The sequence below is a fragment of the Geospiza fortis genome, unplaced genomic scaffold (assembly GCF_000277835.1).
Source record: "Geospiza fortis unplaced genomic scaffold, GeoFor_1.0 scaffold1, whole genome shotgun sequence".
NCBI classification, from domain to species: Eukaryota; Metazoa; Chordata; class Aves; order Passeriformes; family Thraupidae; genus Geospiza; species Geospiza fortis.
In genome coordinates, this window is record NW_005054320.1 from 7,077,134 (window position 1) to 7,102,526 (window position 25,393).

At 42.8% G+C, this 25,393-nt stretch overlaps 1 protein-coding gene across 1 annotated transcript in view; it reads right to left on the reverse strand.

Annotated features, from left to right (window-relative positions):
- Window positions 1-25,393, reverse strand: part of TBX15 (T-box transcription factor 15) — an 89,267-nt gene that overhangs the window by 1,917 nt on the left and 61,957 nt on the right. The window contains exons 4-8 of the mRNA XM_005420586.2: window positions 25,133-25,304; window positions 24,617-24,784; window positions 21,122-21,186; window positions 14,173-14,270; window positions 3-316 (exon numbers count right to left, since the gene is read on the reverse strand). Of these exons, the coding sequence (XP_005420643.1) occupies window positions 3-316; window positions 14,173-14,270; window positions 21,122-21,186; window positions 24,617-24,784; window positions 25,133-25,304 (817 nt within the window). The remainder of the gene's footprint in view (window positions 1-2; window positions 317-14,172; window positions 14,271-21,121; window positions 21,187-24,616; window positions 24,785-25,132; window positions 25,305-25,393) is intronic.

The following is a 25,393-nucleotide window of genomic DNA, read 5'->3' on the forward strand; positions in this document are numbered from 1 at the left end:
ATCAAGGAGGGAGTCCTCTGAGGCATGAAGGTTTCGGAGGGCTGTGAGGCAGAAGCGCTGCTGCTCTGCAGCCGGTTGTAGCCCCCGTCGCTCAGCCCTGGGTAGCTCTGCAGCGCTGCCATGTTGCTTCTGGCGCAGGGAGGATAATCAGACAGGTTGAGGTTGCAAAGCTGAGTCTCCCGGCAGCCAACATTGAAAGTGTTGGGGGCCAGATGGAAGGCTGGAGGAGAGCAGGATGGAGAGAGAAGGTGAGAAGAAGCGGATGGTGATGGGGTCCCCGTGCTGGAGGTGGTTGGGGACGTTCCTGTGCTGCCTCCTGCAAAACAAAACACATGGGAGGATGTTCAGCACCCAGAACCACATCTGCAAAATGAGATGGCCTCATTGAAAAACAGCTTAGTCCAATAAAGAAGCAAGGGTGGTAAAATGGCCACTGGAAAACTCAGCCTTTCTTGGCAAGGGCCCTCGCTTTATTAATAGCATCCCTTGGTCTTTCCTTCTGCTTTTTTGTTACGACTTTGTATTTCAACAGACATTTTAAAAGGGAATACTTTTAAAATGGGAGAGGGAAGCAAGCCTGCCACAGAGTAACCCAAGGCATTGGGAAAAGCTGCGAGGAACGATAGCTCCATCAGTCAAGAGATTTGCCATTTCCAGGCATGTTTATCTAGTTATCTTTAGAGGGGGAAAAAAAACTAAATTTCTTCTATCTCCTGGTCTACAGGAAGATCCCCAGTCAGTGAACTGTATGGTCCCACTGCAAACACGCCTTATCATCTGCTCGGGTTTCGGGGCCTTGCGGTGGGAAGTGGCTGAAAGCATGTTGGACTTTGCACTGTTCAGCATTTTTGTCAGCTGGCTCACAGTGCAGCAGCACTGATTCAAACCAGAAGTAACACTAAAATGAAGGGACACAGTTTCAACCTATATCCTGCTCCACAGAGTACAGAAAGGGGACGTGTCAGGATTTTCAATCATGTGTGTAAAATTTAAAAGGGATTCCATATGTTGTACCACTGATGTTAACAAAATATTGATATATATGCGTGTCAGTAGTATCAGCGCGTTATACAATATTTATGCTACGAATGATGGAATTGACCATTCTGCACAGCAGGGATGCTCACATGTTCTGACCTGGGAAAACAATACTGTGTACTACTACCAAGAATGGTAGCAAACTGAAAGTAAGGGTTATGAAAAAGATGATGGCACAATTTTGAGCTTAAGAAGTGATTATTTATAGGCAACATTCTGAACTGGAGGAAGTTTCCTTGAACAACCAGGAAAATCAGTTCTGTGCTTAAAAGAATTCAGTTTTCTGATGTGAAAACTTTTATTTTCATTTGATGATTCTCTTTGTACGAGATTCCCTTTCTGCATTAGGGCAACTAACAGTGTAGACTCTTGTAAAAGGACCAAAGAAGTGCTGGTGAAAAAATTTGACCAGGGAATAAACAGACCCATAGGAACTGGGAAGCAGCATTTCCAACAAGGTAGAAGATTACAGATGAGAGGCAAAGGGAACTGAAAAGACAGTGTTTGAATGGGCGGGTGAAATTTCACCAAGGCAGAGATTGCACACTGAGGATTAAAAATAAGGGACAACTTTTTCGTGCATCACCTTATGGAAAAAAATCTAGCAGGATTTTGAGACCAGTCTAGGTCTGTTGCTGAGAAAAAAAAAAAAAAGAGATAACTTAATGCAGTGTTGCTTGATGAAAGAGAATAGGTGATGCTAGTGGTTAAGAGATGGACTAGAAAAACATGTTCTGTGTCACTATATGACGGTGAGAATGAAAGTGAGATTATATCTGAATCTGACACATCTAGGGTGAAACGGGATGGGGAGTGAAGTGAAAATGTAACCTTAAGACACTAATATTTTGATTTTTTTAAGGTTTTTTTGGGGTTTTTTTTTTTGTTTTTTTTTTTTGTTTTTTTTTTAATCCAGATTCACTTAAAAATGAAGAAAAACAGCACTGGGTAAGCACAGCCTGGAGTGACTGCTGTTGACCCAGGCAACACCAGTTATTGCTGAGCCACTGACTCCTTTTGTCATTCATTCCAAAGCATAAAAGAGAAGCATTGCATCAAGTTTCCATTAAAGAAAATGAGAGAAACTGAATTTTCAAATGCCACCATGGACTCTGCTTTCACTTCTTGACAATACAGAAATGCTCAAACTTGCTCATGCATTTTAGCTCCAAAGTTCAAAGGCTTGTTGTGTAAGTTTCTAGTTTAGCATTTATTTTAAAGGCTACATTTTCCTGGTTCATTTAATGTCTCTGTCAGACAACCTTGGGCTATTTTGGCTGTGGTCAGTAAAGATGGTACCTCCTTCAGCCTTTGTCCCTATCTCTCTTTTACAGGTTGTCAATACTGCAGTAGGGTTAGCAGAAGGGAAGGTTGGCTTCTACACAAGTAGTTCCACTCCAGCCTGTTTTAGTTGAAATTACTGAAAAAGGTGAGATTGAACACAACTAAAGACACTATTTTTGTTAGCCTTGCTGTAAAGAGCACAACCTCTAACAGGGAGAACAGGCAGACAGCTGAATTCATGTATCATCTTCTAGTTATCCAAGTCCAAAATATAGAGATCAAACAATCACAAAACAAATACAGCACAAAGTGAGATGTATTTAGCCCACAGTAATCCTGCTTTTGACTCTTTACACCATTTATTTCATGAACAAACTGCAGAAAGTGACTCCCTTGCTGACAGTGTCTGGAGAATAAGTGATAAAGCACATGTATGCATGTATGAGTATTTAATGATCTGTTTGAAATAGAATATATAGAATAAATTATTAAATACAATGTCTTAATTTCAGCCCCAGAGCTAAACTTTATCAACTCAGTAGGAGAAAAGTGCATATTAGTTACCACTGTAAACAGCCAACTGTGAGTTCCCTTACTGAACTGAACCACCAGAGTTACAAAGTACAACCAGAGTAAAAAGTGCAGACTGTGAATTCCTACCTATTCCTGAATTTTCCAAATCTGTTTGCTTACAAGAATTTTCTAACAAGCAAGTTCTTAACTTTGCCAACCTTGTTTTGAAACTTTAAACTTTATGATTTCCTAATCTTTTTCTATTAATTCTAGCATTAATATTTGAAACCTTGAGTTTTTAATATGTTCACAGATATGAATATATCTCTCTCTCACTTTCTCTAGAGGATATATTACAGTGTGACATCTGCCTGTGACTTACATGGCTGTCAAAGATACTCAGAAGACAATCTAGAAAGAATAAAGGAGTGAATCCTTCATCCTGCTTGTTGGAATAAGGATCCTTAAGATGTGAGAGGAGGGTACAGGGAGATCTGCTCATATAATTTGCATTTAAATTGGGGGTCATTAGACTTTATTCATCTGCTGAGAAGCTACAATCCAGTTGTACCCATAACTGAGGCTTTGGTTGCACACAGTAAGTTTTGCTTGTTAGCAGTTTCAAGGGTCGCTTAATGGTTCCAAAACTGAGAACTGCACATTTCAGGTCACCTCCTAAGAAGGATTGAGTGATTTTGGTTTGAATAATCCCTATTTGCAGGCCAACAGGAAAACCCTGAAGTGACAACACAACAGTTAAGAAATAGAGTAAAAAAGACTTTTTTTTTCCTCTGTAACTTCAAAATGATGAGGAGGTAAGAGATCCATCAACATGAGCAAGTACCAAACCTGACAAGTTTCTTTCAAGAATGCTTTGCTACTGATGCCAACCACAAGCACAGGCCACACCACACTACTGCTGCAACAGAGCATAATGCAGAAGCAAGAAATTCCTGATCATTTGCAGAGTAATTTTTACACCTTTAAGTGGAACAGGAAATAATACAAAGCAAGGCCTGTCTCAGGTCATTCTCTTGTGACCAGCTCCACTCTGCTCTGAAGGACATTTCTTAGCCATCTTTGCTGGCAGCCCTAAGTGTGGGCCATACACAACCTGGACTTTTGTGAAGTTATAACTTGGTCTGTAGTTGTTACAAAGTCAGCCAAATACCCCTAGAGATGGCAGCAAGCCCAGTAAATATATCCACACCATACCACAGTCTTGGAAAAACAGATGTGTGTGTCATTTCAATGGAAGGCATGGATAGAAACCAATCTAGCTAAACTGATACACAAAACTATGTTAGGTCTGGTTTAAGTCAACTGAAACCACATTTAAGCAAGAATAAAATGAATCCCTCGATAGTTGTCCTCTGTTCCTTTTCTCTACCCACCATTTCCCCTGGAAATAATTGCCAACACCAAAAGCATTTACCAGCAATGTCACAGTATCTCTCACCTCCACACTTACCACGATTCCAGAGTGATTAATTACGACTTTGAGCAGTCCCTACAAGAGCATTTTTTGGCTCTGCAGGCATTGGTTCCACATATGTGCCATTATTGATCCACATTTGTATAAAATAGAAGGTTCAGAATTTTAAAGGCCCCTCCTTTGTATCTGAAGCCTGTCCCACAGGGCAGAGGAAAGTGTCTGTCCTCACAGTGTCCTGCTATTCTGTCCAGGGTTTAGCCAAGCAATGCTGTCATCCTGAAAGGAGCTGGTTCTCTGGGCATACAAGTGATAACTAAGTTGACCTTATCAAAAGGACAGAAGCTTATTATGTACACCACCTTTCAATGAGGGGAACTGGAGAATGATCAAGTGCAAGAGAAGTCAAAATTTGCAAACTAGGACCGAGAAGTTGGGGAAAAGAAGAATGAAATCATGGTGGAAGACAGAGAGACCATGTGGAAAGGGTAGGATGTAAACACAAACCTTCCTCTTGTCACTCTTATGACACCAAATAGAAATGCTGTCTGTGCACCAGTGTCAGGTACATGCCCACAAGAAATTACAGCTTTTCCTTTGGGTATCAACAAGAGGTACCATTAAAATATAATCTCAAATAGCTTATGACTGGCATTTCCTTCCTGTCACATAGGTCCATCTATGCCACAGTAATGGTGCTGTCTTCCTGTATGTCCCAAATAAACCCTTGCTTTTGCTTTTACCTAGATGGAGCTTGTGTTAAGGACAATTTTAGGGCAAACTGCAGCCCAAGCATACACAGTCCATAAGGTATGATGTGCCTTAAAATGAGGGGTTGGAATATTCTGGAAACATTCAGCGTGCCAGGGCATCTGAAATGCTACAGGGACCTCTTCCACAGAAGGCAGGTCACGTAGAGAACTTCTAACACTGCAGTGTAGATGGAAAATGCATCTGCCAGCAGCCAGCATTTGCCAAAGGAGCTTTCTGGCAACAGCAAGATAGTGGGGAGAGCATCAGTGCCAAGGGAGTCTGAAGCAATTGTGCATGGAAAATTTTCTGGGATCTCTCTTACGAATGACACCATACTATTCGCTTGACCCTCAACTTATCCCAACCTCCTTTATCTGAAAGGTGCACATAAATCAGACTTTAGACTCTGCTGCAGCACATTTTCCTTGCTAATGTTTCCAGGCATTCGAAACATTAGCATCCATCACCTGCAGTGCCTCCTTAGAAACCTCTTGGTCCCTGAAGTCCTTGCTCAGTGCAGAGCTGCCTTCAGCAAAACATCCCTGAACATGAATGCCTGTGCAATGGTAGAGTCTCACCAGACAGACAAGAGCTTTAGAGAAGCTTGGGCAACTTGGTCACAGCCTGCAGTTCTCAGCGCGGCTGGTCTCACACAGGGGTGACCTGGTATTCACTGTCACATTGTAAACAGATGCGGCTGCATGTCCTCAGAGTTTGTGCTTCACTTTCTGACAAGGATGGGAACGGCAAGGTGGTTTATATTACGATTTTATGTTTTGATGGGTCAGGCAGCACAAAGCTACTCTTTGACTGCAAGAGCTTAGCCCACTCCCACCTACAAGCGGGTTTAACTTGTGGCCAGACACGAACCACGGGGTCAGCATGGTCAGCCCACGGCCTGCAGGCTCTGCTGAGCCCACAGGACATTGTCCAGCCCACAGCCTCAGCCAGGCCATCTCCTTCCACCTCCATATGTGAACAGGACCGGATGCTTGGATTGATAGGTGCACAACCTCACCTGGAGGAGCCACAGACCCTCTTCTGACACCTGCCCAAGATGCTGGCATCTTCATCGTATGATGGGCATGTGTCCATCATATGGGGGTGCTGAAAAAAAGGGACTGTGGCCACTAGTCATTCACCTGGCTCACAACTCTCCTCCTGGCACTTAAATTGGGCAAATAAGCCCTCCTGAGAAGTAGTTTATATTCACTTGGGCACAGAGCCATGCTAATGCAACTCTCCAGCTTTCCAAATGGAGCTGGCCAGGAGCTGGCATGTGTCTGGCCAGCAAGGAGCACAGAGAAGCCTGCCCATGCAGATGTACTCCAAGTCATTTCTGAAAGGTCTGGTTTTCGTGAGGACTCTACAGTCTTGGATACATATATACAGGGTCTTTCTAAAGCACAGGAAAGAGCAGCTCTTACCAGTGTTTTGCAGTGTCCTATCCTCAGACACAACAGTAAATAATTGTAATGGCATGTATGCAGGGGAATAAATTTGAACAAAAAGGTAAATCCCACTACCATTCTGTGCACTTCCAAACACATGCACACTAAGTATGGCATATGAAATTTACTCTCTGCCTTCCAAGTCACTTCACCTTTGGTCGCAGAAGAAAAATTAAAATTTTTAATTGCCCAAGGATGGGAATCTGAGGGAGTAATGAGGTCAGGAGGGAGGGTTTGTGCAGACTGCCAGGTGGTCTGACAGATAGATTATGAGGCCAGAGTGTGCCACTGTAACTATCTGATCTCATGTCCTTTTGGAGCCAGGTGTAACACAAACCTGGATCCATTTCTGCTTCAAGCAGCACATGCCTCAGTCCTGCTTGGTGCCTTCAGACATCTAAATGCCACAATATCAGGTGTCACTCCTGCTGTCACCTATCATGGCAACTTTTTCCTTGCAAGTATAACTGGCAGCCCAAGGTCTCTGCTCCCAATCCTAGCTCTCCAAAATTCAAACCTAAAACCTCCAGAAGGACTGAAAGGTTCTTCATCACCATTATTACCCCTCTGAGTTCCCTCTTCACCACCTCGGAAAACTAAATGGCTTTGATGCCTGTTCCTTGTCTTCTCACCAAGAAAGAGCAGGGCCACCTGGTCTGTGACATGCTGGACTCTCTCTTCATTCCTTCCCTATTTTTAGGAACGAAAACTTCCCACTTTCATGGGAATGAGAGCCATTTCTGTCTTCACAGAGTATAGCTGCCTTTTTTCTCTCTAGAGCCCTTGGCCAATTATCAAATTATGAATCCGCTGGTAAAATCTTTAAAAGGCCCAAATGAGACTCAAATCCTACTGTGTGCCAAGTTGCTGGGTTGTAGAGGAAACATAAAGAGTGCTTTGTAGTTCTTTGGGATACAGCTCACAGAGCACATAAAAAAAGAAGATAATTACAGCAATAGATTTAAGGGGGAAAGTATGTACTGTATGGCACAAAAGTGAGGAATGAAAGGAAATTTTGGTTAAGGTTAGCAAATTATAGAGAAGGACTTTTAAAATAAGTTTGCCTCAAATTACAAGAATCATTGGAATTAATGGTAGATCTAGAACAACTCAGAATAATACTTAACTTCCCTTTATGTTTTACAAATTTCTTCAAGGCAAACTGAGCAGTCAGAAAGTTAGAGATAAAACTTGCCTCAGTCATCCTCCAAGAAAAAATATTTTCAAGATCTAATGGTAAAAACCAACCTTCTTTTCTAACGTGGACAAAGAGTATGATTCAGGAGATGTGATTTTCATTCCCATCCATATCCAGAGCATCAAGACAGCTGAGGAAAAACATCTAAGTAATGTGGCGAGTTCAAGGAACATGTAATTTTCTATTTATAAGAAAATTATTTGCTACTCTTAGCAAATTGTTCAAATCTTCAAAGTATCATAGCCCACCTCTAGTCATTCATGTGAAATCTGAACACCACTCACCAGATAACAGAGAGTTAGGCTTCAGCCACTGGAACTCAGGGTAATCACCTCTCTGGAGTAACAGTGCACTTCAGGCTCCTTTCAGGTCCTCAGGAAGTGGCACAGGCTTTGACTTCCAGCTTCCTGTGTCACATCTGGGAGGGCATTTTAATTTTCCAGTGAAGCACAAAAAATGTTCCTTCTTTATAGGAAAACTGTCTGCAGCTCAACCTAGGAGAAGCTGGAACAGTGTTTTTTCCCTGGTGCTTTGTTTAAATGAGGCAATCTACAAGCCATTGGAAGTATGTAGCAGAAACCAGTGCTTGATCCCAATAACTCTGGCAACAAATGCTCTGTTTCCAATCTCCTCTTCAAGGTTAAAAGAATCAAGCAGATAATTGAGTCCACACCCAGCTATCTGACCTCTGCCAATGGCCTAGACTGTTTACAATTGATTTCAAAAGGGAAGCAGAATCCAGATTATCCTAGTGGTGTTGCTGACAGATCTGATGGCTGCCTTTGGGAGGCAAGGGGCCAATCAGATGCATTTGTAGGTGGTTCAACCTCCCTTGGCATAGGCAGCTCCACTCTTTTGGGAGATGCTATTTTTGGGATCTAGGATCTCAGATAAAGCCAAACGGATCTTAACAGTTATACACTTCTTTCTGTCTCCAGGCCTCTGTGATGCCTTCAGATGAAGTTCTGGAGGGCTCAGTCATCGTTCCACTTCACACCAGTACACATTTGTGTGTTCAGGGTTTTGTTTTCATATGGGTGCAATCAGGGCAGCTCTCTGAGCACCACCCCTAAGGGGGAAGAGTATTATACTGAATAAATTACAGGCAGTACAGACAAACTTTGGCAAGAGAGAGGTGATGCCTGCCCAGAAAGGGTAATGTTTACAGACAGAGAAGCTGGAAAAGCAGCAACACCTCAGCTCGGGGTATCTGTCTCACATCTGCTGATAGCCCGTGCAGACTTAGGGTCTGTCTGGAAACATCGTTACTACAAGAAAACATTGTTCCTTTCCAGCAGTAAATGAGACATTTGAATCTCTTCCACACCGAGGAGAGGGAGCCTTTTGTGTGTACCCTTGTTGACACAAGACTGCAGGGTTAAGATATTCCCCTCTCAGAAGGGGACAGTGAGACCTGTACTCAATCAGTTTGTACGTGCATGCTGCTCTAGAGATAGCACCAGCTGTCTCACCAGCAAGGAACACAGCCCTTTTTCCCTACCGCGCCCTTGTAGATGATTTCCAACACTGATCTCAAGAGCCATTAATGCCAATTTTGCAGACCCTCTAAGAGGTATATTCTCTACTCTCTACCTCCAGTCCAAGATCAATGCAGATGCTCAAGTTGATGGAGAAGGGATTGAATCTACTGTGTCTACCCTTTGTTGGATCCCTGGCAAAAGCACTTCTTCAAGAAAAGAGCCCATTTAGAAAGAAAGCTGCCCTGAGAGCTAACCAGTCCATTTTAAGATGTTTGACTCTTGTGGATTTGTTATTCATGCATCAAAACAGTAATTTAATGACGAAGTGAATTTTTATGTGCTGCAAGCCTAGTGATAGATCACATCATGTGACTGTCACATTGGTCCTGAAGTTCTGCTTAGGAGGTACTTCTTCCTACCAACTGCCAGGGTACCTTTGATTTCATTTCTTGATAAGTCATCAGCTTTTGTAGGAAGGATTAGATACTGATCACTCTTCTAATATTGCCCCAGTGCCTTTATAGTCTCATATGTGCTCAGAAAACTTAGAGTCACTGATAGTGATCTGCTCATCACGATATCCTGTGGGAAACTGGATATCACAAATGAGCCAGCAACAGCTCTTTTTACTCTTAGTGACATAATGCAGAGTTACTGGAACTCTGATTTTTCTGATTTTCTTTTTTTCTCTCCCTTTTTTTTTTTTTTTTTTTTTTTTTTTTTTATGTTCCCTTTTAAAATCAAGAAACTGAGCCACAAATTTTTAATAACGAGAATCTGGATAAGGTTCAATCTAAATTTTGAAAATATATTCCAATTAAAGGCTTTAATAGATTCTTGGCTTTCCGCATGTCTCACTGCCATATGCATTCAATAACACCAAGCCCCCTTTCTCACCAGCAGTAAGTAGACTGCAGTGTGGGTGACACCATTCCCCAGAAGGTCAGCTGCTCCTGGATTGCCATTTTTGGAACATTTCGTGCAAAGATTTTTCTCAGGGGAGACTTCTTTCTTTCAAAGCTGGCTGCAGATCTGCTGTGATTGTGTCCAGCATGGTGCTCACTCTTGCAAAGCTGTGGATACTTTGGGATTATGCACTCCAAAAGAGAGGTTTTGTTCTCAAGCCAGGGGATTTCACTAAGAGTAGCAGCATGTTCTTTCCCTTGGTAGAGCAACATGGTGACCACTCAGGTCACAGACCTGCCAGGACTTGCTGATGAGCAGTCCTTCATTGCAACACGTGCAACTAAAGCTCATGGACCATGAGATTCAGCTGCACCAGGCATCTGCAACTGGGGGCGACATCAAACCCTCCAGTTTGCCTGGCAGCTGAAACCCATCATTGTGCAGATTAGAAAGTTATTCAATCCCTGCATGAAACAGCTGCATCCAGCACACCAAGTATCGATTTTGGTGTGTCCCTTGCTCCACATAAAGCTTGGTCCAAACAAATGAGCAAAGCACTAAGTTGTGGGTCAAATGGCAGAAAGGATAATGTGGAAAAAATTGTAGTATCTTTAGATAATTTTATCACATAGATGTGTCTGGAATGCTCTGTGCAGACTTGTATTTTAAGAAACTATTAAGAATCTGGAAAAGATCCCACTAAAAGATAAATTAAACAATTGGTTCTATTCACTTTCAGAGGTACAGAAGGGGGAGATAAAAACCTGGAAAACAATTAAATGTATGAAGAAGGTAGATGAGGGGAAATTTGTCCTTATCTCTTACACCCCACAAAAAGGGATAAACATTTAGTTAGAGCAGAAAACTTAAAGTCTCTTGAATGAAGCATATTTGCATGCTTGCAGGTTACCAAGCAATCCCTATTGCCCTTGCTACCTCTGTCCCCATCACTACTGACCATTTTGCAGTATTTTTGGAATTTGTACCTCTTAGGAACTGCAATAATTCATTTAGCTCTGGATAAGTTAGTGCTGGAACCAGACTCTGCAAAGTAATACTGGGATTGTCCTTACTGGAGGGCATATTTGTAGCTGTCACCTTGGAGATCAGTCAGCTCCTCATTTCAGAATACACACTAGCTTTTTGAAACTGGCACATGTGGCAGTAAATTAAATGCTCTCCAAAAAATCGTCACATTTATACAGTTATTTTTATCAGTCAAAATCTCTAACCTGGCCAAATAATTCAGTTGGATTTGTTAGGCAAAACTATCTTGGAAAATTCAGGTAGCACAGAAAAATTTGGCTTGAAAGCAAGGAAGACACCATATTTATGCTGCTGATGCCCCAAACTTTTGCCCCAGAAAGTGTAATTTTTCCTATTACAGTAGGATGGATCCGTCTCTGGAAAATCAAGACTGAATTCCACAGCTCCTACAGGGAAACTGTTACAGCACATCCTTAAACTTCATGTAACTAGAACCTACTGTATTTTTTCATATCACCACAGACAGTATCTTGTTTTAGCTCTTTTATCTATTCTCTCTCTCCTGACAGGCTGGATAACCATGGCTTGCTCCTCATCAGTCCTAGGCATGTGGCCACTCTTGCTGCCCTCATCTTGTCTCTCTGCAGTAAGAACTCACTCCTCTTTAGCTGCAGTGCACACATCTACTCCCAAAACTTTCCTGTAGCCCCCATGCAATTTCTCATCAAACATTTCAGGGAATAAAAGGAAAGCTTGCATTTCCTCAAATGTTTATTCAGAAATGTCACATATCCACCCAGCTTTGATGAAAAGAGCAGGATCTGGAATTAAAATATCAGTTTATTTAAAAAAAAACCCTGAAAGTTTCTAATTCATAAATATATAAGGGTATGAGATGACACCATGCAGCTCAGAGCACCGAAGATCCAGATGAGGGAGAGGAGGAAACTATGGGGCAAGTCACATCCACATAAAGTCTCAGAAGATCTGAGGTTCAGTAGCTTATGCTGATGTCAGCTCTTAAACAGCACTGATTTACTCACCTGTCACCCAGTTCATGTGCTTGAAAGCAAGGAGACAAAGAGGTGTGAGCATGATATATCCTGGTTGTCTTACATTTGGAGGGAGGAATCACATGTGGCTTAAAACCACCTCAGCATTTTTTGCTCCTTCTGTCAGCAGTTCCAAAGACTCCATACCAGCATGTTTGTCCTTGCCTTAGGGGACTGTCCCAGCAGCCAGAAATTAAAATAGAGCATGTTTGTACCTTAGCTTTCCACCTATTTTTGAGACCGGGGTCAGCTTGTTACAGCAGTTACCAGGGAGATGAGCACTATGAGGGTTGGAATATTTCTATTTATTATTTCACATGGCTAAATGCAGAGCTCAAAAAACCTTTTGTAATGAGTTGTTAGGTTTTGAGATCAACCTGTAAACACAGCTTCAGTTAAGGGCTGCCCTAGGCTTTACTGACTCTGGTGCAGTGGTGGTGGTCTGCACATGGCCTGTTGGTTACAGGGTACTGGCTCACTTTCTGGCTTTTCAGCTGCCAAACTATATTATAACAAGCTAAAAATACATTAAATATTTTCCTTTCCTAATATTACCTTACCACGTAAGCACTAGTTGGACCTGGCACTAGGATGTTATCTGATAACTGAGGGGAGGGAGGCAGGCGAGCCCGGATAGGGGGTGAGACATTGGAGAGAGGCTGCTCCAGTGACTGTGACCAGGAGGAGAGGCTGTTATGTTTCTTTTTAGGTGGGTGATGAAAACATTTCTAAATCCTTGCTTTAACCCATCTCTGACCACATGCCCCACCACAAGTGCTCCTTGACACAAGCCCCTGAGCTTGTGCAAAATCCCTCCTGCCACATGGTGTGCTGTTCAAGAGGAGTTGTGTAGTAAGGTGAAGACCATGCATAGGGAGTCTAACAGACCTGCCTGGAGTGTGCTCTGTCCTACTTCTGTGCTGTGCCATCAGAAAAATTATTTAGCAGGCGACCTGGGCCCTGGGGTGTTGCATGTGGAACTGGCATGGAGGACAATCAACAAGCAAGAAGAGATTCCTCAGCTGAACACTCTTCTGATTCTGCCTCGGTGATGGGCAATGCCAACAGCCACCGCTGCTTCCCTGCATCCGGAGGAGAACACACCATCCATCCCTAGGTGGATTCAAGATCTGGAGGGAAGTTTTGGGGGTGATGTCAAGCTTGAATATGAGAGGCTGGAGAATCTTCTACACAGGGCAGGCATTTGGTATTGATTGCTTACCTTTGCTGGTGTCACATTTGAACACCATTTTGAATTGTTTCTTTTCTTGCGTGTATGTTGGAATAGAAAAAAAATCATCAGGCTGCTGCCTTGATAACTCTTTCTCAGTGATCACTGTTTTTAGCTAGAAATAGCTGCTCTAAAGTGAATGGGAAAGACCTACCTCTGCAAAAAGCAAAATAGCAACATGGCCTGAAACTAGAGATGAAAGCCCTACTTAACTAATGAGGTATGTAAAGGGCAGAAGCTATGAAAAGACACAGCATGAACACTTGGCCTATCCAATAATTCCTCCCAGATTCTTACCAGCAGAAAGTGTCTCCAGCAAGGCCACTGTGTTTTGAAATCGAGGTAGCATGACCCTAAAGGGAGACATTCTTGGCCTCCTAAAATTTCCAGAAGACAAATTCTCCCTGCCCCCCTTCCCCTTGTGTTTGCATACAAATGGCAAATGTAAACTGTAAATGGAGAACAACGTGTCTGACATGGTTGAGCATTTCCTCAGTCTTTCTGTGCCCTCTTCATGTTTAACTCATGCTGTGTACTTGGGCTGGTTTGCCCAACTCTACAATCCTTCCTCCTCCTCCTTCTAGCTCTTAGCACTCTAGCTCTTGGGAGACCAGGGAACCCAAGCGATTCCATTGCATCTCACAAGACGTGCACTGTCCACTGTTTCCATCCCCCTCTCTGCTCTGTGTCCTCTCACTTCAGCCAAGAGCTCAAAAATGTGTATGACATCCCCATTCCACTCGCTGGACACACAGCAAAGTGCAGTGCTGCTTTTATACCCTCTTCTCCTGCTCTTTCTACAGGAGAAAGAGCAATCTCTTTCTTGCCATCTCTTTGTTCACTCACCTTGCTGCTTCTGCATGGTAGTGAAATCTTCAAAGGTGAGAGTGCGCACAGGGGGCCTCCAAAAGGCATAGGTCTCCATGATGGCCTCCAGCCCCGTCCTGTGCAAAGGAAGGAAAAGAAGGAGTGAATAAGAATGTCAACCAGCTGGGGATACAGGCACTGAGGAAAGAAGGCTCTGACCTTGCTTGGCAAGCTGCTTGCCAGCGGCCACTGAAAGGTCACCTTGGCATCTGTGAATTCCTCAAGTGAGTCTTCCCGCACAGGTGCTGACCACGAGAGTAAAATGAAATTTCCCCAGCCCAGGATTTCAAAAGTTCCTAACGGTCTCTAAATGCCTTTTTCCTTTCTAGCAAGAATCTCAAGCCTTCTGTCTGCTTTCCAGGGGACACATGACTGTCAGCTCCTTAAGGCATACTCAATTTGTCATTGAGCGGCCCTCCACAATTTTGGATGTAAGCTGTCTTGCAAATAAAGAAGGCCTGGGATTCAGACTATGTAATCAGAAAGATTTTGTGAATTGCCTTTCCCTGCCACTTCACAGTTGTGGACACTGTTTCAAAGTGCTACGAGAAGCCATCACAAAGGGAATCTTCTTGGATTTGAACTTCAACTAGAAATGCGTAAGATGCTCTTTCTAAAAGGTCAGTGATGTAGCTGCTTTGGGTCCCTAACTTGCCAAAAACATTTATCAAAGAGGAAAAGCCAAAAACCAAGTGAGAATTTTTCTTCTTGAAAGGCTGGGGTCTCAGATTATTTCTTGTTGTCACCACAAACTCCTAGCTCTGCTGGAAGTCTCTTAGTGCCACAGGCTCAGTGAGGACAGAGGTGTGTTATCAAACCCACTGGAGTTTTTTCCCGGGAAAAGTTCTCCTCAGTGGAAGGTGTACACTGCTCTGTTCCCCATTCCTCACCTTCCCCAGCCTGTTTTCCCACAGTAGGTTACAGCCCTTGCACTGAGTGAATACCAGGAGAGATTCTTCATCAAATGTGAGAACATATCCCCTTTCAATGCAAAAGGCACAACATCCCCAGAGCCGCTCATCAGATGTTGAGCTGACACTGGAGCTGCCTTTTCCTTCTGAAAAAGTCTTTCTGCACATGCCTCCACTCACTCAGTTAACTTTCCAAAGTCTCCCCGGAAGCTTGGATGCTTTAAATACATTGGAGTTGGCAAACCAAACTCTGTATTTTAAGAGGAGGTTTAGAAGAGAGGTTGTTGCATGGTGTTTATTAGCTGCTAAGCTGTTAGAAGTAGAAACAGAAGACATCTCTGCATAGCAGTCTCACACTAGTGCTGAGCACATTACAACAAAACTATTTGGTTAATACAGTGGCCTCTGCCAGCTCATGGAGCTCAGATGCAACAAGGCAGGGCAGAATTTGAACCCATCAGTTAAGCTGGGCTCTGTGTGCAGAAGCTGCCCTTTGACTACTGGTACCACCCCCAGGATTTCCTCTGCTCCCTGTGTGTAAGTCACACATGTTCAGACTCCATCTGCTTCTCAATACACACAGCCAGGAAGAGAACAGTACCTTTTTTGCAGCCTCAAAAAATTATCCCCAGCCCAAACACTGAGGGAAGACTTTCTGGTACTGGATATCCAGGGGGAATAAAATGTCCTGAGCAAGTTGCAATGCAGCCAGACCTGTTGTTGAAAGGACCTGCCTTGATGATTAGAACCACGTAATGTATCAGAAATGCAGACTGAAAGTTCCAGCTGTGCTACTCCAGCTGCTCTGTGTCTGCCACAGGATCCTGTGGGGAAGCAGGGAGGCCAACTTACCGAGAGCAGTGACACACTGGCTGGCTCAGTCCTTAGATCCCCAGGCACACAACCCCACTTTGCACCAGCACTGTGCTTCTAGCTCTGGTCTCACAACTCACTTCCAGCAAAATCCAGTCCCTAATAGGAGGTGGCTCATGGAGGCACTAAAAGTAGATTAAATCTATTACCCTTGCCTCTCCCAGGAGCCTACATCATTACCAGCTCAGCAATTGACTCATGGTTCAAAGTTTCTAGCTCTCCATCTAACACTTTCCCCTATATCAATACAATTCTCAAAGGCACCATATAATTTCTACTTCTGAAAGAAAAGGAATAAAAGAGAATAGCCAAGACATAATAAAAAGAAGAAATAAAACAGTAAATTGGGAATAATATATTGCTTTCAAGGGTTGGACTTGACTGTCTCTGTGAGCTGATAGGGGGTAAATGGCTGCACTGAGAGTGTCAGAGTAGCTTGTAAAGCTGCTCTATTCCTGCCCTGCATGTCAGAGGAAGGAAAGATGCCAACACCAACAGGGACCAACCTCCTCCTGCTCCAGGGGAGCAGTTCTACAACAGCCCCCTTGCTGTGAACACAGCTCCTGCCACCCTTCCCCTTCCACACTGTGACTGCTGGCAGCAACAGTGTGGCCTTGCCCTGCAAAGCTGAGGGCAGTGTGGTGTCACCGGTACCTGAAGAATGAATGTCAAACTCCACAGTTGGCTCTTCCTGCCCCAAATGTGAGTCCTTTACTCCCCACAAGTTTGCATATGTTGAACATGTGTATAAAATATCCTCTCTGAGCATGTGGGTGACAGAGCTCAAACTTATGTCCACTTCTCCTACGCACAAATTTAAGCCTCTATATACTAGACCAACCTTTTTTCCCCATTAGCTTGTGGGTTTCTTTCTTTTTTTTTTTATCTTTGGTTTCTGGGTTTTGGGGCTCTTTTTCTTCATGCAGAAAAAAAATGTTGTGTATGTTTTTGAAGCAACTTCTAAGCAGAACACATCCTTACTGAATTTTCACATCCTTCCAGGTGTCAGACCAGAGCCATGAGACAGCAGCTTAAGTGTGCTAACCTGCTAGGCACCTACCACACTATGAATGGAGTCTCGGAGAGGAAAAAACATTAATTCATGCTAAAAACAGCTCTTAGTGAGAAGGCACACCACCTTTGTGTACTGATTTTACAGCCCTAGCCCCAGCCTTTCTTATGTCTGTGATGTATTCCTATTTTTGAAGGAAAATGTTGAGGGGATGAGCTGGGAATCAAGAAATTTAATCCCTGTCAACCGTAATAACTGTCTGTCCTGTAGCAGTTCATGACACTGGTGTGCTCCCACAGTCAGCAGAAATACTGGAGTGCCATTCTGTGCATGTGTTCCACCCCCTAACAAGGAAAAGGATCCCCACCTGGCCAATGAAGAAACATTTTGGGACAATAATAAATGTTGACAAAAAAATAATTGTTTTCAGTGTTTCTGAAATACCAGGAAATTTGGAGGGCCTTTGCTGAAGGTTGCTGATACCAAGTGTGCTGAACATTATCCATGTGGCATCTACTTTCTCTTCCAAGGAACTGCGCTGAAAAATTAACTTTAAAATATCTATCAGGCCATAAACCCTTCCCTCTCACACCATCTTTATGAAGGAAGTAAAAAAAAAAATATCAGAAGAGGTCTCACTGCCAGCATTTTTTTAATAAGGTCAGTGCTTTAAAAGGTATCCAAAATTTGCTCTCTCTTTTTCATTCATTCTTTTATTTTTAGTGCTATAAAGTTTTAATAATAGGCAATAAATGAAACAGTTCCATTGTCTGAAAAATGAAACGAGCTATCTGTGCACCTCCATAATCCATCCCATATGGCTGGTCTTGCCATTCCCACTGCACACAGGATTCAGGCCATCATTTCATTGTTTGCTGGGGAAGCAAAACTATTGGCTCCAAGTGTCCTCCTGGCTCTCTTATCCTAGACAAAGCTCAAAGAGTATTTCCAAACAAACAACTTTTATTCACCTCAGCTGCCGACATCTGAAAGGAAAGTGCTGGTTTTTCCTACAGTTTAGGGGTTTTTTCTTCCATCACCCTTTTGAGTTTCCTGACTGTTTTCTCTTCTGGCTTCCTCCTGGATAAGGAGCTGCTGCAAGCATCCCACTGTCAGATGAACTTTACCCAGTCTCTAAAAATAACCTCTGTGGCATTAAACCTGCACCCTCACTACCCAAACATTTGGCTAGCTGAGCTCCATATGTCAAAAACTGGTTTCTCAATCTCTTGAAGTTCAGGAAAGCAACCAAGTAATAACCAGCCTTATTCATACATTATGTGGGTACCCTTTCACCACCAGGAATCTTCTCTTTCAACATCAGGAACTTCTCTTGTTGCATTTCTACAGACACTTTATGTGCTTTTGCAAAAAGTGAGGAAAGCCCAAAAATCAGATACAGAGAATCTCTAATAAACATGAACTAGGATTGCCCTTCAATCACAGGCTACCTCTGCCATCCAACAAGGCTCATGGTTAAATTCCTGAACCCCATTACTTAACATGGTTTGAGTGCTCAAAGACTGCTTAACATTAGCAAGCTGCTGAGCTGTTTTCATCCTACCCTCTGAATCACCTCAGTGCTCCTTCTCCCAGCTCAAAGACTGAGGGAGTAAGGACTGGAGAGAGACACTCATGAAAATAAGTGACAGAGATCCAAGAAAGGATCTGGGAAAAGATTGCTCCTCCATATGGATACAGTCAGTCTCATCATGATGGGGTATCCCCAGAGCAGCAGGGTTTTAGCAGCCTCTTGCACTGATGAAGGGAGATCACAGTCATGAGGAAATAAAGGGGTAGGCTGCCAGCAGATGGAAGTGAAAGATCTAAATTGGAAGCTAGTTTTAAAAACAACAGTCACCTCCACAATTTCTGCAGCAGGACACAGTAATGAAACAATAACAATAAATAAGTGGAGGAAAAATATCCATCTCCATTTAATGGAAGAGCTTCAACATAAAGCAGAAAGGAAATATCCTAGGAAAGAAGTGGCTTAAGAGTTCTTTGTCTTCCACTATGTCCCTGGGAGTTCTTTCCTCCATCGTTTCCTGGCAAATAATCATGGCTCTAACTCAGTATCCAATGTCTCTGGAATAGAATGTCCTGGAGCTTCCTCAGAATTCTGTGTCTCTGTCTCTTGCTGCTACCATGCCTTTATTTTTTCTTTTAAGACTTTATACATAAAACCTCTTGAACATTTACTACTCACTTGCCTGATTCACAAATGGCCATACTTCAAATTACCCTATTTCTTTTGCAAAGGAGAAATGTTCATTTCCAGCAGCCCCTTCCCCAGCCACAGCCAGATGCACTTCAGTTGACTGAAGCTGTGGGAAGGACGTGGGAAGTTGCAGAGTATCACAATTGTTTTTTGACCACTGATCCTAATGAGATTACAGAGTCACAAGGGAGAGAAAAGCCATCCAGCACAGTTAAGGAAAGTCCCATTTGAAAAGTCCTTTCCACACACAGCTTGGACTTCAATGCTTTCCTCCCTCCTATGGGAATATCTGTGTATGTGTCCTCTGGGAAGGAGGCAGCTGAGCATTTGTGTCCTCCCCTAGCTGACAACAGCAGTGCAACTGCAGCCAGACCCCTGCTTGTGAGGCAGGCGCCTGACTGCTATATATGCTTGCAAATACCTTTGCCTGTTTTTTTCTTCCTAAAGCCTCAGGCTGCTCCCTTTGATGTGTAATACCTTAAAGATTTTAATTCCTCTTTACATCAGCAGAGAGCCTTACTGAGCCCTCCCCACAGCTGCAGCCGTGTAGCAATTTCCTGCCCTTTCTTAAATCAATGAGCTACAGAGATCAGCAATTCCCAACCTTTTCAGGAAACTGTCCAAATTCACTGAGCTAGGACCTTATTAATGCCTTCCACATTAGTACAGCCCACCATGTACCTGGAACTGCATCAATCCCTCTCCCAAACCCTGCCCCCAGTGCAGCTGTATCTGTGCACACAGGGAAGATCTCATACCCAAGACACACTTTGCTTTCCCCACACAGGAGAGGAGAGCAGAATAAAAGTCACATATGCCTCAAGGAGAACTGATGATCACAGTGGGGATTAAATGAGAGTGGAATATCTTCGTGCATAAATTCAGTAAGATGGGAGCTGAGCTCCCATCAGCTCTAGGTCAGTTAAATGCCTTCTTTGGGATGATGGAGAGTGTAGCACTGAAGTGAGTGGTGGAAAACACAGGGCAGTTGCCCATTCATGAGCACTGACCTCACCAAACTTCCTTATGAAGGAGACAGCAGTCCTGGTAAACACACACAACAGGAGCATGCAAGTAAAACTGAGTTACAGCGCCCATGGGGACAGCAAATGAGGGCTATGCACACAACTTTTACCCTGGGCTGCACACTCAGAGCTTTGCTTTACAACCCTAGGCTTCTTGTAATGTAGTCATATAGGTCTAATTGTATAAATTAAGGTTTAAAGCCTTTGTTACACTGATTTAAAGGATACCTACATCATTTAGATCTGAAATATTTAGATCTGCTGCACATTCTGCTGTAGGATTCATGAACAGCAGAAAAAGTTGAAACTTTTTTGGATTTTCTTACCTTTTTTTGATAACTCTGTAATGTCTTTTAGCAATACAATGGGGGGATTGATTAAAGCTCCATTTTAACTACTGTGCTGTTAAAATATGATTTCTTCTAAATAATATTTAAGGCATTATACTTAATTTTTCCATAAAAATCATGACAAAATTAAGCAACACAGTCAAAGTGAAACCATTGGACACTGTTGGATAAAAATTGAAATTATTTGGAACTAGAACATTTTTTGCACTTTTATCCTTCACACCTATGAGAAACTTCTTTTTTCTCCTAACATAAAGCAAGCATTTGCTCTCCAAGTTTTGGCATTACCTGTGAAAATTAAAATTTAAAAATGTCCTTCAGCCAACCCTACATGTAATAATGAATAATTATTTTGCACAGTGTTAAGCTGTGACCTATTTGTCTGTTTTACAATCTGCAATCCCCTGTCTTTCTATCTCTGTTTCTCATTTTAAAAGAAAAAAAATGCCTTTCTCAACCATAGACATATGCCCTGTGCACCCATGAGGGAAAGGAGGGAAGAGATCAGTGAGGAAACACAAACAAGCTTCTATTACCTGTTTCTCCCAGAATCTCTGAAACCTTTGGCAAAGGGGTTTCTGTCAATTTTTAATCTGGTGATCTAAAAGGAAGAAAAAAAGAATTAGTTGATATCTTCAATTTTTTTCTTTCAACAGATGAAAAACATGGATTATTTCCATTCTTGCCCAAGCCAACTCCAAAATGATCTTTCACACTTGTTTCTCCAGACCTCTGTCAATTTTGCCCTTCCATTATCCATGAACAGATAATCTGCTTATCAAAACATGTCGCCAGAGACAGAGATCATGGTAGCATTAGGAAACCTGGCACAGTGCTGGGGCTGAGAAGTTGTTCCTGGAGTAGAAGTACACCAGGTGCAAAGCCCCAGGAGCTGTTATTTATCAATGGCCACATGGTTTGGGAAGCAGGCACACTGCTCAAGTTTGGCTGCTATCAGAGTTTTCTCAGCCTCAACACTCCAGATATCCAGCAGCTGGATGCAACTCATGGACCTTCAAACAATGCTGAAAAGCACAGGCTACAGCCCCCAAAGATGTCAGGTGGCCACCCAGTCACACCTGCATGTTGCTGTTGTTCTGGTCAGTATCTAGGCAGCCCTCAAGAGTTTTCTGGTCTGTAAATTTTCTTTTCTTTTTTTTTTTTTCCCTCCTCTAAATAAAGGAGGTGGCAGCCAGACTGAGTGCTTTGGGGGAATCTTCCTTCCTGCCTTATTTTTAAGCATGAATTCCATGTTGGTAAATACAGACTATAACACTGGGATTTTGACCTTGCAGCCTGTGGTATTATACTCCCTGTTGGCTATTCCACAACCTGGAGTAGCACGAGAACTTCTCTCTGCCAGCCTCAGCTTGTCTTAGAGATTCTATGTTTGGAATGAAAGAAAAGTGAGATCTTCAGATCCTACCAAATTTGAGGTGGTTTTGCTGAAACTGCTCGAAAGGGACTAGTTTAATACAGTCTGATCTGAAGGGGATTTGCAGGTGTTTTGCTTCTGTCAGAACCAAGTCCTTACTCTGGATATTAACCTCAGATCTGGAATGCAGCTCCTATTTTTGCAGAAGCTTAATTTGTGAACTTAATTTCCGCTAGCCTGACTTTGCAGCTGTCCTGGGACTTGTGTGTACAGAGACAGATATGTTCTGTGGAGGATGGAATTACAGCAGAGGGAATCCCTGTGGTGGATTTGCTAACATTTTACAATTGTTTCCAGAGACGCTTCCCCCAGTAAGGCAACACTCTGTAGCCACTGGAGGGCATGCAGGCAGATTCAGGGGATTTAGATTTGGTTTTAATGAAAATGTTTCTCCAGCCCACCAGAATCTCCTTACTGATATTATAAAAATGTGATTGTGTCCCCCAGATCTTTTTGAACACAATCCCCAAACATTTGGAAATCAGAGAGACAGAAATGTCAGTGTTTCTGTGTGGTGAGGCAGCTTATGGTGCCAATCCCTGACAGGGATCCCTCCTTTAGCATCTCCCTCCCTGTGTAATTATGTCTTATAATTCTGGTCATTAAGGAAGAATGACAGGCTTAATTCCTGTAATTTCTTCTCCTTTCCCTATCCTCCTTCCTTGTCTGATCTACAGTCAAGATTTGTGGAGTATCTGCATTTGGACAAGGGGGGCAGGAAGTTTCCCATACTGCAATGATAGCAAACCCACCAGTGTGTTGCAATATTTTTGATCCATTGTGGATCCTGATTTAAGTCAAGGAGACCAGACTAGGAATAAAAGCTGGGAGTCATGGGAAGAAAAAAGAAGCAGTCATGGGACCTTTGTCTGCACCAGTGCTGCCTTTACATTGCAAAATAAAAAAACTCTGTAACATTTCACTAATTCTTTAGAATTCACAATAGTTAAAAATTGGTAACATATTGGAATCTGCCTTAAGCTGATTTAATATGGGTCTGTCTTTCAGTCCCAGAAGACTGAAGTCTAGTTTAAGAAAAGTGTAGATCACTAATAAAGTCAAGGTCCCTAGAGAAAGAATCCTGCTGTGGCAACATCTTTTCCTTGTGGTATCTAAAGCCAATACTAAGCCTCATCATTGGGAACTATGCAAGACCCGAATCATAAAATGGGATTATCATAATTATAATAAAATTGTCGTAAAATCACAAATTATCATAAAATCACTGAATGGTTTGGGTTGGAAGGAACCATAAAGATCATCTTGTTCAAACCTATGTGCCATGGGCAGGGACACCTTCCTCTCGACCAGGCTGCTCAAAGTCCCATCCAACCTGGCCTTGAACACTTCCAGGGATGGGGCACCCACAGATTCTTTGGGCAACATGTGTCAGTGCCTCACCATTGTCACAGCAAAGAATTTATTTGCAACATCTACTCTAAACCTACATTCTTCCACTTTGAAACCCTTCCTCTTATCCTTTCACTACATGCCCTTGTAAAAAGTCTCTCCACCTTTCTTGTAGGCTCCCTTCTGGTACTGCAAGACTGCAATTATGTCACTTCAATGCCTTCTTTTCAGATCTTTACTTACAATGGGAAGCATTTTGCTTACTCAGTCTCCATCCTGCTGTCCATCCTCTCAAGATGTATGATAAGAGAGGATTCATTCATTTGAAGATTAAGGCAAAAAAGGTGTTAAGTACCTCAGCCTTCTCATCAGTTGTTACCAGTTTTCCAGCATTGGTTACCAGGAGGAGGTACACCTTTCTTTAACCTTCCTTTCCTGGTTAACTTACCTGTAGAATCCCTTCTTGTTATGCTTTGCATCCCTTACCAGGTCTAGTTCCAGCTTTGCCATGTCCCTCCTCACCCAGTCCCTACACAGGATACCTGTCTTTGTTTCTGCTGCCTGTGCATTTGTTTCTTTCCATCCTGTATGGAAAACTTCCTTAGAGATCTGCCAGCTCTGTTCCATGCCTTGTTCCTAAGGGCAGGCTCTCAGGAGATCCTAATGACCATCTCCTTGCACAACTGGAAGTTTACTTTCCTAAATTTCAGGTGCATAACTTGACGCCTTACCTGACCCCTATCCCACAAGACATGCAGGCATGAGAGTTTCAGTTTATATGCAATACATACATTCAAAAGCTTATTTTGTCAACAAACTGAAGAGATTGAGTGTCTTCAAAACTTTTTCCTTCACTGCTATAAAAAGGCCAACTGCTTTGTCTTTGAGAGAACTGATCTGGAGTTATAGCTGTACTGCCTTAAAATTATAGTGAGGACAGGATGCTCTAGTTTTGTACATGAGGTAGCAAGGAAATTTGAACACAACACATCTCTTTTCAGTTGCTCTATGTTGCTTATTTTATAGTAAAAGCTACAGCCATCTTATCTTCAAGGTGGTTTCTTGGCTAGATCCTTCATGTCTACACAATACCCCAGAGAAAGCAAGCATTTTATTTTCTTTTTTCTTATTTTTTTTTGTAAAGTGTAACTTTTCTATGCTTCTCAGAGAAGTTAGCATCTCAGTCACAAAGAGCACGCTGACATTTTTGTGAAGGCACAACATAAAAGGAGCATGAAGGATCTACCTGTTGGTTTTGGTAGGCTGTCACTGTGGTGAAAACAGTCTCAGGGAAGTTGAAGGTTTTCACCCCATCTCCTGAAGGAACTGGCTTTGTAGGAGAAAGATCACTGCTGAAATCCTTGCGGATGACATGAACACGAGGCTGATACTTATGCATTGAATGTAAGATTATCTGAAGAGAAAACAAAAGGAAAAGGACTTTTTTTTTCCCCAAAAAATATTTTATGCAACATCCAGATGTACAAGAAAGCAGGGATGGAGTAAGAGAAAATGATCCTTTTCTTACAAGCATGTATGAGACAAAGTTTGTGCTGTGAGCAAAGAGAAAGGTGCTTTATAGGGTCAGGCAACATTTTGAAGAAAAGCACTGAAATAGCAAAAAAAATTCCATAAATCTGGAAGCAACCACAGACACGTGTGCCCAACAGGACACAGGAGCATCAAAGCAGCAGCAGCACCCTTTCAAGTCTGAGAGGAGCAAGGCTAGGACAGTAGGCACCAGGATTAACTTCTAACTTACATGGCCTTGATCATCAAGCTCGTTGTTGGTCAGCTTGAGCTTGTCAAAACTGACCACCTGCCTCATCCAGGTGTCTCCAGAAGCCAGGGAGTCGGGGTGGATGTAAACCCTGGGGGGCACTGGGGAGTCAGCATTGCCAGCCACCATCCACTTGGAGCTGTGGTACACATACCTGAAAGAGGAAGGGTAGGTGGCTAAGGGAGGTTTTCACTCACTCACTGCAGGAACATATCCAGGGCTCCCCCTCCCCTGCCACCCTCA